This window comes from Cynoglossus semilaevis, chromosome 13 (genome assembly GCF_000523025.1).
Source record: "Cynoglossus semilaevis isolate Cse_v1.0 chromosome 13, Cse_v1.0, whole genome shotgun sequence".
In the NCBI taxonomy this organism is placed as follows: Eukaryota; Metazoa; Chordata; class Actinopteri; order Pleuronectiformes; family Cynoglossidae; genus Cynoglossus; species Cynoglossus semilaevis.
This window is the reverse complement of record NC_024319.1, coordinates 14,642,913-14,662,352: the sequence shown is the minus strand read 5'-3', so window position 1 is coordinate 14,662,352 and position 19,440 is coordinate 14,642,913. Positions and strand designations below refer to the sequence as shown.

At 39.4% G+C, this 19,440-nt stretch overlaps 2 protein-coding genes across 2 annotated transcripts in view; one reads left to right on the top strand and one right to left on the bottom strand.

The window, feature by feature from the left end:
• The first annotated feature begins 368 nt into the window (after window positions 1–368).
• On the top strand, window positions 369–8,625 carry ctss2.1 (cathepsin S, ortholog2, tandem duplicate 1). The gene is made up of 8 exons (XM_008323813.2): window positions 369–519; window positions 2,660–2,784; window positions 2,946–3,068; window positions 4,193–4,345; window positions 5,487–5,711; window positions 6,624–6,789; window positions 6,867–6,969; window positions 7,639–8,625. The coding sequence occupies exons 1-8, from the start codon at window positions 501–503 to the stop codon at window positions 7,736–7,738; spliced, it is 1,014 nt and encodes a 337-aa protein (XP_008322035.1). The 5' UTR covers window positions 369–500; the 3' UTR covers window positions 7,739–8,625.
• Window positions 8,626–9,878: 1,253 nt separating this feature from the next.
• The window catches only part of onecutl (one cut domain, family member, like), a 15,276-nt gene continuing 5,714 nt past the window's right edge, over window positions 9,879–19,440 (bottom strand). Inside the window, exon 3 of the mRNA XM_008323814.3 lies at window positions 9,879–15,180. Coding sequence (XP_008322036.2) covers window positions 14,870–15,180 — 311 coding nt within the window. The 3' untranslated portion in view covers window positions 9,879–14,869. The remainder of the gene's footprint in view (window positions 15,181–19,440) is intronic.

Sequence of the window (19,440 nt, the reverse complement as noted above, 5' to 3'; positions counted from 1 at the left end):
TGTTTTTAGCTATGATCCAAAATACTGTAATCCAAAGAAAAAACGAAATAAATAAAAATATGTCCTGTAAAAAGAGAGTTGAAGTACATTGGTCCCCAGACCACAACTTGGTGAAAAGATTCCGTTGAGACATTAATAAAAGTCCAAATTAAATTTTTATCCTCACTAACGTGATGCTCATTTCACTCACTTACTTTGTAGAGTTACTCATAAAAATCCAACCTACCATATATTTATGTTTGAACTGTGAGTTAAAATATAAATACCATATAAATGCTATTTTACTGTGATGTCGAAAATCAATTTTACTTACTTTTTAAAAGTGGTAAAGATTAGGAAAATGATGATTGATGAGTGATAATGATTATGATTATGGGACGGTTTCGATTTAACTTAAGAGGAAGCTGTAAACACTCCGCACACCATGTGACAGATTTCTACATAAAGGTGAACCAGGAAAAAGACCAAGTCAGTGACGGGGTTCGAACACAGACGCAGACATGATTCCGACTGTTCAATGTGAGTACAACTTTAGTCAGTAAAGTTTTTTTTATGTAAATAAATCCGACATCTTCGCCTTGAGATTTGAGAAGAGTTGAATACGTTTTACTTTCGTTTTCATCGAAGGCAGATGTGCAGGTGTTGCTACGAAAAACACAACAACGGAGGCTTTGTTTGGTGACAACGACAGAATGATTTGTAGGATTTAAATCTCAGTGTGTTTGTAGCTGACGAAGATACGTGTCCTAATTAGAAATATTAATTATCCTTTACAAAGGCGGAAAACGCTAATTCATAACGCTTAGTTATACGTAAAACGTCCAAGATTAAATGATGGTTTGAATTGTGAAATGTTAGAGAGACGTTTTTTTACTATTCATTTTGTTTTTTCAGTTAGACGTACATTTTTATGATTGATTTAAGGGCATGGGTGAGGTGAAAAATAAACAAGAGACTTCTTCCTGAAAAACAATATCACCTCATTTCCTGCCAGTAAAACCAGCCCTAGGTGTCAGCTGTGGTACTTCATTAGGCTCAGTGTGGTTTACAGTCGGTTCTTATTCTTATATAATGACTTATCATTCACCGTCCTTTTTAACGTGTACTAAACATTCTTATATAATGACTTATCTTTCACCGTCCTTTTTAACGTGTACTAAAGTGTTGGAGTTCGTGGGTCTATGTGTCTGTCTGTGTATGCTGACCGTGAGCTATAATTGCCTTGTTCTCTGTTATTTCTAGCAGAAATTATATGTTTAACCTGAACAATTAGCTGTTCGAAAATGCTTTTGTTTTACTGTAAACCATATCTGGGTTCTATGAAGATGAAGAAATTATGCCCTTTAAAACATTACAAAGTTCTAATGTGTTAAAGGGGGAAATAACTTTCCATTTCATTTTTTTTTCAAATGGAAATATCTTCTGGGTTCCCTGTTATAAGAAACATTAATAACCAAAAAAAACAAAACAACAAGTGGTTGTGTAAATAGTTATATGTTGCAACAAATAAACAAAAAAGTTCAGTGAAACAATGCTAGCACAAACCCATTAGTCTGTGATAGGCGAGGTGTAGATAATATACACAACGTAAACAGTTACATGATCAACACAATTTAATTCTTTAGTTTGGGAACATTTGTTGTTTTGGATATTTTTTTGGAAAACCAATCTGTTTCTATCACGAGGTTCGAGTCTCGTGTATTTTTTTTTAGACACTCAAATGATTAAGTTCGGGTGAAACTGGCAGATCAACATTGTTACATGACACTGTTACTGAGCAGCTCTTTAACGCCTGATTAAAGTCGGTCTTTCACAGTCAGATTGATATCTGGTATTTGGTACATTTGCTGTGCTTTTTTTTATCACATTCTGTGTTGGTCTCATGATACATTTTCATGGAATTTGTGGGTATAATTGCACTGCAGCTGCTTATTTTTGTTTAAGGAAGTGAAAGCTTCTGAGTCTGCGGATAAAGAGCTGGATCACAGGAAATGCAGTATTATCGCTGTATAAAAGTCTATAACGCAGCGTTTTTTTCAAGTTGGAATGCAATGTAGCTTATTAAAGAGTGATGGAAATGTATCATCATTATTATTAATATAAACAAATGCACTACAACTATAAAGGACTTTGGGCACAAGTATTAAGTAATTGAAGTTGCAATGATTAGACCAGTTTATGGATACTCTTAAAAAAAATCGGACCTATGGTATTTACAGGAAGAGATAAAAAATACAACAAAGGTGAAAGATATTAAGAAATTATGAAGTGAAACCCTTTCCATAAAAGTACAGTCAGTTGATGTAGTTTTACACAAGTCAATGTAAAAGAAAAACACTAGGTGGAAAAAAAATAATTCCCATCTCACAGCAGCAAACAAAACGTGAAGACTTTCAGCTCCTCCTAGAGGTGTAAGTGATACAGTGTTCTAATAATCTGGCTCAGTGAGTTACAGTCAAAGTAACTACATGTTAGCAAATCTGGTTTTAAAGACACAAGGAAGCAATGACACATTCTTTATTTTTTGGTTTTTGTTTTTTTCTATTGTTTTCAGCTAAACTTGTGATACGTTTTCCTTTGACTGTTTCTCTTGACACTAAACACTAAAGGTCACCAAAGGTCTCTTTTCACGGGATCATGTCTCCCTGTGTGCTTACAGGTGTGATGTTGGTGAACCTGCTGCTCTTCTGTTTGTGTGTCAGCACTGCAGCTGTGTTTGACAGCAGGTTTGATGTCCACTGGGAGCTGTGGAAGAAGACGCATGGAAAAACTTATGAAAATCAGGTTTCTCTCTCTTTATTTTATCTCTATGAACATTTCTTTTTTATGACAAGAAACTGTGGAAAAAAATGTTGTGCTTCTGCAGGCATGAAATCCATATGTAAGATTTATTCTCAACCTGAACCTTATATTTGACCTCTTGTACTCTATGTGCCTTTATTGAGGCGGAGAATATGCGCCGCAGGGAATTGTGGGAGAAGAACCTGGCGCTCATTACCATGCACAACCTGGAGGCCTCCATGGGAATTCACACCTACGAATTGGGCATGAATCACATGGGAGACCTGGTAAGATTCTCACTCGCTCCCTCAATCACACAGCTACCGATCACGGATGAGGAAGAACAAAAACAGAACTTAAGCTGCATGTTTTCCATCAGAAGCGGCAACAACTCTAGGTCAGTGGTTGGAAATTATGCGCTCTGACAAGAACGGTACTCATTTGAAAACAGTTCGTGGTTCTTGTTTTTTCTGTTTGTGTAGGAGTTTCACAGGTACTTGCTCGCACAGTCACATGTAAGAGAGTGTAAAAAGGAGATGTAAATATGCAAGTCAATGTAAATATAAGTTCACACATACACACACAAGTGTGAAGTGCAGATCCAACCCTTGGCCAAAGAAAGGCTGGATATTCGCTAATTTAGAAACACAGTCTGAAGGAGGTCAATGTCAACTTTTTTGTCAACATTAAATTCTGGAAACCTTGTGGTTGTAGTGACAACAGTAGCGTGTGGCCCAGCTCAGCTTTAACTCAAAGTATATTTAATAACAGCTAATAATAATAATCCTAATATAAATATAATAATATGATATATTTTGAGCCGAGAAAGTGAAAAAGTTCTTCCTCCGCAAAACAAGAACTTGAACTTTGACCTTCTAACCTCTTACTTTTGACAATGAAGATTCTACACCGTACTTGTGTGTCAACAGCAATAATAATAATAATAATATGTGTGTCACCTTAATGTCTGTAATTTAACTTTACTTTGACTGAACGAACACTCTTGTTTGTGAACAAACACACTGTTTATCCACATATCCGAATTATAAACCAAAATGCTAATGACCATTTGATTAATTGTGCAATCAAGGTTTTGGAACATCTAATGAAGTCTCATTGTTAATGTATTATTGTGGAAAACATTTTTTATGCTATCGTTTAGCTCTTTGTGGCTTTATTTTCGCTAACACGTTCCTTGATTTTTAACCTCAACTACTATATACATATATTTTACCTGATCTTCTACCAATGATACTTTTTATTTAAATTTTAAAATAGTTTTCTAAAATGTTGCTTAACCTTTAAACATTTAGCTTCCCGAATTTTCAAAATTACAAGAGCATTAATAACGAACAAAAACTTCACTTCTGCTTGTGTATTTGACATGTGTTGTTCTATTTCCTCATCATAGACGGAAGAAGAGATCCAACAGTCATTTGGCACGCTCACTCCTCCTGCTGACATCAAGAGGGAGCCATTGTCCTTCTTGGGGACATCAGGCGCCAACGCTCCAGACTCAATAGACTGGAGAGAAAAGGGCTGCGTCACTTCTGTCAAAATGCAGGTAACAATACAACTCTTCAAATCAGACTCCAAACAGTCTAGTAGAGACTAGAGCTGAAAACACCCTGTGACACAATTTAAAAAAAAAAAAAAAAAAAAAAAACCCACATACTTCCTGTTCCTCTTTTTTTTTTTTTGTGAATCTTGTAGCGTAAACAAAGGAAACTATCTGTAAATGTCTTCTGACACATTCATTTGTTTGGTGGTCCTTGAGGTGTGGGGTCATAATGATAACACAAGGTGTTATTAGTATGGTTTTGAGGATGGTGTGGTTGAAAAGACCACACAACATATCATTAGTGCAAATCTTTTATTTCTAGTAGCAACTATCAAAATAAGGAAGGAAGGAGAGTGAACTACTCGTCATTGTGACACAGCTCACCACTGCACACAACCAAATGTGACCTCTGGTTTTAACCCATCACCAAAGTGAACAGTGGGCAGCTTTAAGCACCCAGGGAGCAGTGTGTGGGGACGGTGTCATGCTCAGAGCACCTCAGTGGTAACGCGGCAGCTGGTGGACTCAAACCTGAAGCCTTCCAGACCCAAGTCAAGCTTCCTTAACCACTAAGCCACCTCTGCCCCAATAAATAAATAGTTATTCAAACATTTCTATAGTAAAACACACATTTGACTATGACTGTTTAACAGCTCAAGCTTTTAATACAACAGGAATGAGAAGAAACATTGTCTTTTTAAGAAAAGATCATTTGGCCCAATTAATAATTTGTCTCTTTTAATAAATGTAATTAATATTCAAATAAAAAAAATGTGCAAAGGCATAGAAATAAAAATATTTTTTTATACCACAGTGGTGTTTTTTTTAGAATCATAGAACCACTGACACGCAGATATTGATTCTGGCATTTCTTCTCTACTGGTTAAATATTTTTTACATAATTGAGAAAGTGTGTTTAACCTTTTAACAGTGATAGGCACTCCAGTGGCTGCATCTCATTTGTTTTTGTTCTGCTGCCAAACATTGAAATTTGTGTAAAATGATGCAGAAAATGTTTTGTTTTTATTTTCTGTTTGCCGCAGCAGTATTTTATCGGACAGGATTTTAGGCTGTTCCCTCAGACGTTCTGTGTTAAATTCTATGTTTCTGTGATGTCGTAGTAACCTTTTTCTTTTAAATGCAGGGATCATGTGGCTCCTGCTGGGCCTTCAGTTCTGCGGGGGCCCTTGAGGGCCAGCTGGCCAAGATCACGGGGAAGCTGATAGACCTGAGTCCACAAAACCTGGTTGACTGTTCTAGTAAATATGGAAACAAAGGCTGCAATGGTGGCTTCATGAGCCAAGCCTTCCAGTACGTCATCGACAACCAGGGCATCGACTCTGAGGCTGGGTATCCCTATAGAGGACAAGTGAGTATATATGCTTACAGTCAAATATTCAAGGAATAGCCTTAAGTTAGAAGATAAATATTTAAGAGTTAAGTTAAACACAATTGGGTCAGGTCAAACCTAGAGCAGAACAAACGGAAAAAGTAAAAAATGAATGATATATATGATGAAAAAGTAAAATGTTCTTAGTCGAGAAAAGTTGAATATTATTGTATTTGGTCATCAAGTAACTTATTATATAGTAATTATTTTAATTGATTTTCAATTTGATCAATATTCTCCGTTTGTGCCTCTTTCATTTTTTGTTTCATAACTTGTATTATTAAATATGTATGTGTAAAAAATCAGATCCAGTGCTGATCAATGAAATCCTGCACGCTGAGCCCCTCGATGCCTCTAGTGGTTTCGCTCAGTCTGTACTCTGCCTGGAGACGAGGTGTTAATGGAGGCCACACTAATGGAGTTTTTCCTGCTCCGTGTTGCCAAGTTGCTGAGATTCCAGAAATAGAAATAGCAGCATGTACTTGCTACAAATGAAAACATGCAGAAAATCCAGTGCAAAGTCAGGATTAATGTGAACAAATTTCCCTTCGTGAGACAACAGCAGTGTGGGTGTAGCAGCGATAGCAGCGGCAATAAGTTAAGAACACAAACACTGCGGGCTGTAGACAGCAGCACTCTACGCACCAGTCTGTGGTCTGCTGTTAATGTCTCTTTGGAGCAACGATAAATTAATCGGAGCGGACAACAATGTTTGTCCTCCAGGCTCCAACTGGTTTGAGTGAAGGAGGAGGAGAAGGAGTAGGAGGTGGAGGCCAACTGTTTGATACACAACAAAACAGAGAAATAGGACATTCCATCTTCATTTCTATTTTCTATCAAACATGGCTAAAATGCTGCGTGAATCATCACTTTTTTATTTCACTTTTTCAGGAACAACCTTGTCGCTACAACCCCACGTACCGTGCAGCCAACTGCTCCCAGTATAAGTTCCTGCCTGAGGGCGATGAAAACACTCTGAAACAGGCTCTGGGCACCATCGGACCTATATCAGTGGCCATCGATGCAACAAGGCCCAGATTTACCTTCTACAGAAGTGGTAAGAAAAACATCACCAGGTGAGAGAGGAGAGAACTTTTTTATTTTTTCCTAAAATTTGAACTGATATCCCTTCAGGAGTATATGATGACCCATCATGCTCAAAGAGGGTAAACCACGCAGTGTTAGCTGTGGGTTATGGTACACTGGATGGACAAGACTATTGGCTGGTGAAGAACAGGTGAGAGCTCATCCAACAAGCTAACATGGCCATAACAGAAATACGTTTGTAATATATGTATTCTTTATATATATATAAAGAATACATAACAACATTTAAATATTAGCCGAAAGCTTAAATGACAAGATAATAGTTAGCTAACTAAGTCAAAGTCAGTCATGCACCATCGTAACATACAAAAGCCAAACACGTACATATACCAAAACCACACAATTATATATTCATCTAAAATTACTGAGGAAAATAAACCAATAAAAACATAAAAGAAATAGCAAAAATAAAGCAACCTTAAAACTGAACACAGAGCATCAGAAATGATTATGATTATGCCTATTAAAAATGTTGGGCTATACATATACATATACATGTCGGTCAAAACATAGATTAAAAAAAATAAATTACTATGAAACCTTCCAGAAAACCAATAAGTGAAAAAGTGAAGGAAAAAGTCAGGTTGTCCACCTCAAGTTCATGACTTTGAAGGTTCAACATTTGGTGACAACAGAAGAAGAAGTGGTTTCTGTATTTCTTAATCAGTTTCCCGTTGGCACAGACACGAATAACAGGGAACTGAAGACATGGTCATTGACTTGAGGTCCAGCCACTCCTTTATATTTATATATATCTCATATTTATATATCATATCCTTTTTGTGTTCTCCTTGTCCAGTTGGGGAACATCTTTTGGAGACCAGGGCTACATCAGGATGTCACGCAACAAGGACAACCAGTGTGGCATCTCTTCGTACTCCTGCTTTCCCATCATGTAGCTGCAAAGAGTAGAAGCTGTGACTAAAACGTCCACATTGTCATGTTAGTGTTATCGTTTGAATCAAAATATTTTTTACTACAAGAAATACTAATGAACAAAAACACCTTATACAGCAAAACAGATTTGTTGGTATTTTAAAGGATTTTTTTCTCCTTGGTGTGGATGAAACTATTTTAAATCTGTAAAAGTGCTATACTGAATAAATCACTGATTTACTGTTTTCTTAGTTTATGCCCTGTTGATGCACTTCAGGTGTGGATGCATAAGTGTAAGTGTTCAAGCCTTTGACATCTGCCGATGCAGCGAAGGTGAAGAGCCGATTTCTTCCCCAGCGACTGGAGACTGGCCTGTTAAACCTGCCATAAAAATGTCTGAAAGGAAACCATTGACTTGGGAAATTGGTGTGTTGGTCAATTTAGCTTTTACATGTTACGAGGGAACTCTAAAATCAATACCACGTGTCTCTGTTAAATCTCTGTGTCTCCTGTGCTGTAAGCATGTAAAAGGTGATAACATACCATGTGGTAGCTAAGAATGACCACAAGGAGAAACAGTCCTCGTCTGACATTAAACAGTGAAAATGTACCATGCTCTGCTAGGACGCTACCTTCTTGTTTTCCTTGTTTTTTCTTTCATGTAAAGTGGAAAGATTTATCAGTGGGAAATTAAGCCAGTAGATGGCAGCAATGCAGCTGAGTGCAGAGTTGCTCTTCAAAATTAAGGAAGATGAAGCAAGGCAAGGTTGTTAGAGTTAGCTCAAGTAAGCCTGTCTTGGAGGAAAACGACTTATTGTAAGTAAAGAATCAGATTGTTTGTGTTTGTGTGTGTGTTGTGGAATGCAATTGTTATTAATTTAATTAAAGACACAATTGTTCAATGCTTGTACAATTTTGGAAATGAGGCATCCTTCTAATGCCTTAGCTTAGTGTGCTAAGTGTTTGTTAGCTGCCCAGCCATATTGTCAACAAAACACAAAAAAATAATGTGGTTAATGTGGCTGCAGAGTGTATTTTAACAGATAAATACAGGTACATGTGTACCTGTTTTGTAGTACTGCAGTACAAGTCTAATTGTTGAATGCTGCCAAAAATGAATCCAGTTAGCAGGCTCTTTTTATTTTGTGTATTTTAGTTAAACTCAAGAGACATTTGGATATGTCTTGAGAGATCTTTCTGCTGCTGGTTGTAAATCCTGCACACAAATGCCAGTACAGGTCTGCTATGATGTTGATGGTGTGACCTATAGGTGGTTGGAATTGTGGCTATGTTGTAAGAGCCATGTGACCTTTTCTATAAGGAGCTAAAGGGCAGTTGGTAACCATACAGACAAGTTCAGAGTTCACCTAAAGCCATGCAGCGCCTCCTGACTTTGAAATTACATACTAAAGATTCAGGGCCCCATGTTTCAGTTAATCCAGATACAACAAGGTCTGATAATGAAAGTATCTGCATGGACAGAAGCCAGGAAAGAGCAGTGTCAGGATGCTTGAGATACGTTCTTGCATCTTCTTGGATAAATATTATGCTATAAAAGTACAGCAGCTGCGTTGTGCTACAATACTCCCTGTCTGAGTTGGCCTTTACAATCTCAGACGGTTTCACCATTTTCACCTCTAGCAAGGTTGAAATAAAGTCAGCAGAGAGCAGTGTTGGGTTACAAATGAGTCGTTTTTATTTTTTTAGTGCAACATCACAACAAACAATTTTCACATGAGGTATTCAAAGGGATTTTTCTTTAGTTGCTGATACAAAATGTCCCACCATGATTGACGTTTAAAGTGTTGTGTATCTTTTTTTTTCTTTAAAGCCTTTGGTTGGTTAGCCACATTCATTAGTAAGTCTAACACATGAACAAGAAATGGCACGATAAAGCATGGTGGGTCCGGGTCCGAGGCCAAGGAAACTTAGACTCAAATATAACACTTCCCTTGGCTCTTCCCCGTTTAAAGCTTTTTGTATGGATTTCATTAACTCCTACTTACAACAGTGGGATCAAACAGTATTTCAACTACACTAAACATTTCGGAAAAACAGGGTTGGGAGGGGTGGCTTACAAATGTGGAAAAATAGCTTCTGTGTCCTCTGACCATTCTTTATTTTGGGATGGATGCTTGATTCTTGGGCTCCCCCCCCCCCCCCCCCCCCCCACTGTTACAGCAAGTCACATGATTCTAGCTTTTCGGAAAACAAGGAATAGGCAACGTTGATTACAGCAAGATCCTCCTTGCTTGGATTGTCACCTCCTCTTTTTTGGTCTTGACATTTGTATTTATATACAGAGCATGGATCAATGGGACACGCAAGCATACTGGACTTAGCTTTGGCTGGACGGGAAACCACCTTACGGTTCCCGTTTTCGGATTGATTCCAGCACATTTGGTTTGGAGCAAAAAGGCATGAAAAGAGACAGATGGACAGACATGAGATAGATTGATAGATACGTTAGATACACGGACAGACACCCTGACAGGATGGATTCTTTGGTTAGGAATATCTTTGCCACACAACATCTCACACAGTTGAGGTAGATGGGTAAAAGTCTTCATGTACACACAGGGACAAGGGGGCTGGGAGTGATGGGGGGGGGGGGCACAGGGGTTTACAGAGTAAAAAGACATCCCTCTGAAGACACTGCCTCATGTCAGTTTCTCAGTTCCAGCTCAACGTAATACTGTTTTATGTAAGTAATCAGCACGCTGAACCCCACTGGTGCTTTTGTTCTTTGAATCCTCTGAGTGCTACTGTAGCTCTGACAGGGAACTGCTAAAACTACCCATAATACTTAGCTGTTCAGCAGTTACCCATCAATCTTTGGTTTGTTTTTCCTTTTTTGGTTCATCAAAGAGATTTTTTTTTTTTTTTGGTATTTTTTAAAATTTTTATTCTGAAAGTTACATCTTTCAGCTCTACTACTGTAATGCATTATTTACTCTCCAGACTCCCCTCCCGACTTTAACTCTGCAACGGCCTCAGCGGTCAAGTTACTATTAAATCCACTAGGGGGTGCCGCAGGTTAAAGTGCCAACGCAAATCACCTGCAACAGTTCAATGAATTCACACCCTCCCTCCCTCCTTTTATCTTCTGCCTCCAGTACAGAAAAGGAAGAGCTCCCCTGCTTGACACAGAGCAGACGGTGGCTCAATACAAAAAGCTATGTCTCCATTTTAGGCTTGCAGTCAGAGACAAAGGGAAACCTGAAAGGTGTCACCTCCGCTTTGATATGATGACAGTAGCGCGCAGGGGTCGCACAAAGAAGCCTCCAAGCTCTTTTATTTTTTATATTTCACCCGCCCTCCTCTCAGAACAGTCTCAATTGTCTCACCCCCAACCTCTGTCCCCCACCTTTCACTCTCAGCATGCTTACAATTGTTGCTCATTAAAGTTTAATTCAGCTCCATGCCCTGCTAGTTCAACAACCTTATGTTCCACAAGAAAACCCCCCCTCCCATCCATCTCTTCTCCGACACACACACCCTCCACAACCACTGTCCTCATTCTGCACTATTCCGCCTCCTCTCTGATCTTCCTCCGCCCTCTTTGAATGCCCCCTAAAGCCCATAGGTCTGGCCAAGAGCAAACCCTAGACCAAATACCCAGAGAGGAGATGGGATGAAAAAGGCCTTTCCTTTGAAGTGCATGGAAAAAGTCGATGGCCTCTTTCATGACCGCCTGTCTTTCAAGTGCACACTGCGAAGGGGGCCCAGACAATCCTCCCGTTTCAACGTTCAAGAAAGAAAAATTGAGAGACCGAACCAAAAATCGGGGCCAGACAGAGAGAAAGAGGATTGAAAATGACCAGGGAAGCCTTGCCACCCTTGGGCAGCATTTACACGTGGGTCTCAGAATCAGATCTTCAGTGATTTCTTCTGATTTAGGCTTTAGGCTGGTGAAAGCTGGAGCATGGGGATGGTGTAGCTTGTGCAGATTACACAGGTGAAGGCAGTCATTGACAAATCCTGTGCTTTCCGAAAAATCCAGGATTTTTCCAAGATGAGTTGGAAACCCCTAAAACTCCAACAAGCTGTAAAGGCTGAACAACTAATTTTCAGATTCCCCCAAGAAGCGAAACGAAATGGCTTGGAAGATGTAGTGATCTTTGGTGATTTCTCTTGATTTAAGCCCTAGGCAGGCAAACCAAGATGTCTGTTTGTGCAAGACGTATGGAGGAAGACACTCACTGATAAATCCTGTGCTTTCTGATAAAAAAGGTTGGAAAAATTTAAACCACGATGGCCTCAGAAGTAGTATTACAAATTCTACATACCTAAGAGGTATTTCCAGAAAAGTAAAGGAATACATATTACAAATAAGACTTTGGTGAATTTTCTTAATTAGGAAATCTAGGCTGGTGAAGCTCTGGAAATCATGTTTAAGCTTAAACAGACCTTTGGTATCTCCAAAATGAGATACAGAGCCCAGAAGCCGGACATACTAAATGGAAAAATCCTTTAAGATCGAGAAGCCTCTTGATTTAATAAGAGAATTTGGACATAGAGGACAACAATGACTAGGTGTAACAAATTGATGGACTAGAGACTGCAAATCTCACAGCATTCAAGAAAAGGTACAGACTCTAGGGATCAGGGACAATAGAAGTCCAGGGACAAATTAGACAAGCTAAAACAGCCTCATAACTTAATTTGGGATTTCCAAACGAGGGACAGGAGAGCTAGGAGTACACCTTAATGATCCGATCAGAATCAGATCCTTGGTTTCTTTGAATTAGGTATCAATTGATGACAAAGGAAATCCTGTACTAGCTGGTAATATTAAGATTCCTCTCAGAAGAGATACATGTTTTACATAAATTTCCTGTAAATCCATGATAAACCCCCGATGTGTCAATGCCCTAATATAAGTCCTGGAACCGTTTAAGCTTTCACAGTCCTAAAGTCCAGTACAGTCTTTCAGAATTCATCTGAAAATAAGTAATTTATTCTCCTGGAACTGAGAGAACTGGCAGAAAGGCGAGGTTGTGGTGGACAGTGATTCACACTGAGCTGCACATTAGACAAGACTGTCTGCGCTGCACTGGGGAGGGTAGGACGACAAGGGGGCAGGTGATCGAGTTGGATAGAGAGGAGGTCAGAACCATGCATTTCCCCAGGCAGAAGCAGAGTACGCATGTTCGCATGTGACCCTGAAGGACTCGCACTCAACGGGGCCTTCACTTTAAGTGGGTCCCCAGACATTTACCGCTGCCCCATCAGATGGCATTGGTTAAAACACGTCTTCACAAGCAACCTGTGAAGCTATGGGATGCCACCCCATCATCGATGTCGTCATTGTTAACGGTATCGTTACCAATATATTGGTATTATAAATATTATCACAACATTCAAACAGGCTTTGGTCTTGGCATTAGGAGCTGACTGCAGAGACACTTGCAAGAGTAAGGAAATCCCCAGTTTTCTACATTGAAAAAACTAAACCAAAACAAAAGGCCAGGCCTTGGAGATAGAGATACTTAACAACACTGGGTGGTTTAGGTTGGGGTGGGGTTCAGGGTTTAGGTTCAGGGGTATAGGGACTCAGGCCGTACATTCAGGGAGGCAATGTTAATCTTTGGTATTATGATGGGATTCTACAGCTAAAAGTGCCCATCAGAAAAAAGTCTTCAGTTTCACACAGACATACAGAGCATCATTAAATAAATACTTACAGTATATAGATAGCATAAATAAATTAAAAATAAATAAGGAAATAAAATGGAAAAACAATAAATATACAAATGCAGTAATAAATAGGTTGATCAGATCAGTATTTGCATTTGAAATGTTGTCGGTTCGATTTTTTTCTTCTTCTTCTTTTTAACTACTGGCTATAAGGAGGCGTTTCAAAGCCTTTCCTTTGTGGACCAAAAAAAAAACCTAGTACGTATGTCCATACGTCAGCAGGGCTGAAAACAAACCACCCCGCACTTCCGACGTGTTTCTATAAATAGAGCAATGTGCTTGAGATCTGTACAAAAAGGGCTGAAAGAATCACATTCCTCCATTGTTTTTTCTCTAGACATCTGTAAAAAAAAAGACTTAAATATGGAGCAGAGGTGTGTACAGTTGTTCTGAAAATGAGTGGAAAAAATACTACAATATCACTATACATTGTGTTACGTCTACCTCCTGGTGAAGCCTTTGCATATAAAGGCTGTTTTACTCTTTTTTTTTTTGTACTTTTTTTGGTTTGAGTCAAAAAATGGCTGGAGCTTTTGTTGGAAGCTCGATGGAGAGTCTTAAAGCTAGACATTTGCACCAACGTGTCCGTTTCTTTGTGTGTTTTCTCTTTGTGTTTATTGATTCTGTCCTGGCATCTGATGAGATGATCTTTGTTTTTTTTTTCCCTTCCCACTCGAAAACCCTTGATTCATTCGAGGTGAGGGTATATTTTTGAACCACAGGAAAGGCTCATGTGGATGGTAGATGATTGACAGTTGGGAAATTACAAACGCTACGGATGCTCCGAAGGTGGAACACTCACCATGGAAATACATGCTATGATGATTACGATGGAAATCAGGTTCTTCAGAAAATAAAAGTTAAGAAAAGGCCCTTTCTTCCTCTTTCACCTTGATTCTCGAGGAATAATAGGACCGATACTGTGGACCCGCTTGGGGAAGGGTAGAATGTCTTTGGATGATGGTAAAGAGTTTTTGATTAACACAATGGAGCTCTCCAGATGCGAGCAAACGACCCATTTTTGATTCTTCATCCTTGGAGAGATGACGATAGATTCGAAGGTACACCAAAAAAATATGTTTCCTCCTGATTTGTAATACCCTCATTATCTCTAATCTACATAATCAAAATAACATAATAATGAGATGGTGTCTATGTAAGGGTGAGACTCTTCTGAGTTAAAGCATCTCTTCACCCTTGACTATACAAGAGCAGGACCTCCCATCCTGCTTTGGTATCACTCTGGGTATCGCCTCCTTCCATTTCAAGGAGGCGATCAACTTTGGTTTGAGAAAAATGCTTCATTTTTATAACATCATCTAAGAAAGCTGGCTCCGTCGCTCCTTCTGATAACGAGGAGGACATTTATGACGGCCGATCTCTGCTCAGACCAGTCTATGTGCCCCCTTGCTCCCTCAGCGCCCTCCCCACCGCACCCAAGGCGGTTTCTGACATCACGCCGTGCTGCAGGACACTGCGGAAGAGGAGACGCTGGAGCCTGAGGACCCTGTGGAGGAGGGACGGCCCTCGTCCGCCCACTTGTTGATGTTGCGTCGGCGGGCGTTCATGAAGAAGTTACTGACAGTGGACAGCTCAAGGCCTAGCTGCTGGGCGATGGTCACCTGCAGCTCTTTGGTCGGGCGGTGGTTCTCTCTAAAGATGGCCATCAGCGTGCGGCGCTGCAGGTCTGTGAAAACCAGCCTGGTTCGCTTGGGGCCTTGGTTGCGCTCCAGCTTGCTCTGCTCCTGCTCCTTCCTCTTGCAGGCTGCAGAAAGAAGGACACAAAAATGAATTTACCATAAAAATGGTAAACAGTGGGAAACAGGTTAGCTAACAGACTGAGTGGATAACTAGGACAAACGGATTAAGCAGAGGAAAAGTGGATTTGTTGAAAGAAAACAGATTAGCTAAGCAACTTTGATTAGTGAAAAGTGATGAATCAGCAGCCTGCTTCATTGAGCTGTGGAGGAATCAAGATGTGTAGCATCTTATTGCCGGTGAGCTGCTGCTGTAAGACTGCTGGGATAAAACCGATTAATAGATGCAGTATGAAGCTCTGAACTTTCCTTCACTGCTTTTTATCATGCTTTTCACTTCCCCCACATTTTTTTCCTCTGGTTTTAGTTCAGTGCAAGACAATGGCTGTGGAATACCAGAAATAATTGCATTCAAACAGTTAAACAGATTCACTACACTTGATCTTTCCAAACACGGGCCAAACAATACTAGCGATTGGTATTCTATCTTTTTTTTTAACCATAATAAAACTACTTTGGTCTTAATTTAAGGCTGGGGTCATCTGACTCAAAAATGTTAAATATTTCTTGTTTTAAAGTCTTATCTAAATTGCTAAATAGTGGACAAAAAAAGGGTAAAATAGTCAGAGCAGAAACGTTTAAAATGATGCTAAATAAATGTAGTCAATTTAGTAAATAAGCAGAAACAGCCAAAATTAATAATAAATACATTTTAAAAATCAGGAAAATAGTCGAAAATAATAGTTGAATAGATTAAGTTTACTTCAAATCTTAAAAAAAGAAACATAATAAAGACAATATTATTAATATATTATTATTATGTATCAATGTAGTCAAAATATTATTATTTTTTATATTAATGAAAAAATGAGCATATAAATAAAAAACTCAAAGAAAAATTGTCAAAAAACGAATATGTTGATGTTGGCCGGTAGAAGAACTACTGCATCCTTTACCGATTCTTTTCCTTTTTTTAACTAATAGTGAAATCTCTATTGACAAAAATATTCAGAATCATCTCATTAACTTGAATTCTCATACAATTATGGCAAATCAAAAAGTATATGTTATATTTCTCTGGTAGTTTTACTGTATTTCAGTCACATATTCAGGCAGGTTTTATATTCCTGGCCAGGAATGATAACAACACCTACTCATTATTTCTTGCTCTATTAACGCTGTGTCAGAGCTTGACATATTCAAACTTTTTAAGTGGTAATTTGTTTCCTAATGTCTTGCTTCCAAGCAGCCACAAAATAGAAACCCGGGGTCACTGCCTGCTCAATTACATAATCAATATTTCCTGAGGAAAAGGCTGGGAATTAATAAAAAATATATTTTGCGGTGAGCATATAATGATGATAAAAATAAGAAGCAAGGAAGAAAAATAGCCTCGTGTAACCGTGTGTGTGTGTGTGTGTGGGTTGGGCTCAGATCCATTTTGAGAATCAGACAGGCGTTTTAAATTCAAGCTGCGTGTTGTTCCTTCTGCATATCCACAGCTGAACCTTTCACCTCTAACACGCTGTAATTCTGTATTTACAGGAAACACAACACCAACCTCTGCCTTTGTGTGTCGGTCCAGCACTAACACCACCACCTCTCACCCCCTGCCCCCACCACCATATTTCTCCTTTACCTCTCCTCCTTCCACTTCCTCTCCGTCCTCTGCCTTTACCTGAGCAGACGCTCGGACATCATTAGTTTCTCATGAAATTCATTTACATGTGGCGGCAGTTGAGTGAGCAATAATCACTTTAGGGCTGGAACTAATTTATTTTCTATCACACAGACGGGTTTCACATCAGGGGCCAGGAGAAAGCAGCCGAGTCTGCACAGCCCCGGGTGTTTAGAAGCCCTTAAGTGGACTAAAACATATTTGGTGGAGAGGAAGAGAGTTGGCCAATTACCTAAATGCACACTTTTAAGAGGTTTCAATCAGCGACGTGTGCACTGAGCGACTGTTTTGCTGATGGTATCAAAGGCCTTTGGAAGCGTAAGCACCGGTCGCTGCATGTGCACTCAACACATGCACACACAGATACACATAAAGGAACCCACAGTAGGAGAGGATCGATGGTGTGTTGCCTGTAGTGGACTTTTATTTAACGCTGGCCTGCAGGTTGGAAACAAAGGGGCTTTGTTTTTGTCGGGAATTAACTTCAGGACGGGATCGATCCTATTTTTGGTGTTGTATTGGTCAAACGCTGGTCAAAGCCACTCCATCGAACATTGAGAAGTGAAAATTCAAGTTGAGTTATGAACACATGATGTCAAAGTCATGCCTCTCTGAAGGAAAGAAAAGACGCGCTTTTTGTATTATCACCTGATTGATCGCAGCTTTTTTCTTTTTTAAGATGATTACATTGATACATAGATCATTTTTGGGTAGCAAAAGATCAAATTTGTATAAATATGTTCTGTAAAAATGTATTGATCAAAACTGCATCTGAGTGAGCCAAGTCGCAGTGTTCGCATGAGCAACAGTGTTCCTTCTCTCTTAATTTAGATATACTCTATAACGACAATAAGGTCTGTTTGGTGTCTTTGAAGGTGGTAAAGAATTGTAGAATGAGTTACTAACAGGTTAATAATGCTATTTATTCCTCGAACTGTCCTCCAATCATCAGGCTGAATAAATGTGACCTGAACCAAATAAAAATTGTTTTTTCTAATCTCAGAAAAATGTAAACAATTTGATATAGTTGATATTTTGTGCAGTTTTAGGTATTTTTTGCCTAATAACCCATTGTATAATTGTATTGTATAATATTGTACTGTGTTTTTTAAGATTTTTAAAAAATTTATTTTTTTTTTTTTTTTTTTTTTTTTTTTTTTAACTGTAAGAATCTCTGCCTGGCAACCAGACATTTGTAGGACTGATTTATCATTTACTGCTTTATTGTTCAGTCCAACTACATGGAGAGAAAGTGTTAAAAAATTGACCTTGTAACCTGGGATGAAGAGAAATGACTGAAAACCAAGCAAGTGGAAACTGGTGAAAATAATGTTACTATTACTACAGAACTCAATCACTTGCTCTGAAAAAACACAGTTTATGAACTCTGTCCATGACTTTGTATTGATCGTGATTACGTGGATGTATCAACCGGCAATAACCTGAAAAATCCAATATTTCAACCCTCCACCAGCACGCCAAGCAATATACATCACATTAGGCCCAAACGTTGCCTACTTTTGCTGCGAAAACAGCTTTGACGCATTCGCTGGATTGGTTTCCATCTTCTTATTGAGAAACATCTCACACAGCTCCGGCTGCTGCTGCTGTTTAACTGTATGACCAGCTCTTCACTCCTCAAACCCGCTGTGGCAAATTTCTCTCATTAGCAGAGTGCTTGAGAAATAAGTGTGACCTCGCTGGCGCCTTTCCCATCGCAGCAGTGGACCTGACGGCAGCTCACAGAGCCAGATCCCGTCTGGGGCTGCGCAAGGGTAAGAGTGGGAGGGGTACAAGACTGACTTTGAGGCTTTGATTTGCCCTGACAACCAACCGAGTTTCTGAAACTTAAGCAGTGGACTGGTCGTGACTGAATCTGGCTGCTGTACGCTCATCCCTCTAAAATCATTATCCAGAAGGAAATATTTTGACTCGGGGATGCACTGATGTCAGCCCCAGATTACAGCAGCCTGTTAGCGTTTAGGCATCCAGAGCTTGTTTGCATTTCTGAGACTTATTGAACCACGTCTCATTAAAATCTGAACAGGCCGATATGTCAACGCCACGTCAATATCAGTACAAGTGGGTTTTTTTTCTCCTTCTTTCTCTCGCTTTTTTTTTTTTTTTTCAAAATGCTACATTTTTCACAGCCATCAATATTTCTACATTGTTTGAGGGGGATTGGATGTATGTTCACAGCTGAAGCCGTGGACGGTGGATACCTGCAGTAGTGTACCCGCGTTGTACTGAGAGCAATGACATGATAGTGCTGGCCTGGCTGGCTTGTTGTTGTGGATTTATGGCTTGTTGGAGGAGTCGGGGTGTCCTGCAGCTCTTCGCCACTTTTTTTCTCCTCCGCCCCGCTTCCATCCACTCTCTCTCCCTCACTGGTGATCACAACACCGACCATTAAGTAAATGCTTCCTTATGCTGTAATCATGTGTAAAGGCTCACAATTACCATGCTATAAATCCCGATGCTGGGGCTACTCATGGAGACATAAATATTCCCCTATAGGCTTCTTATGATCGTGGGAACAGCCCCTAATCATGATGTACGCCCCTGTCTCGTGTTGCTGAAACGTGATCGA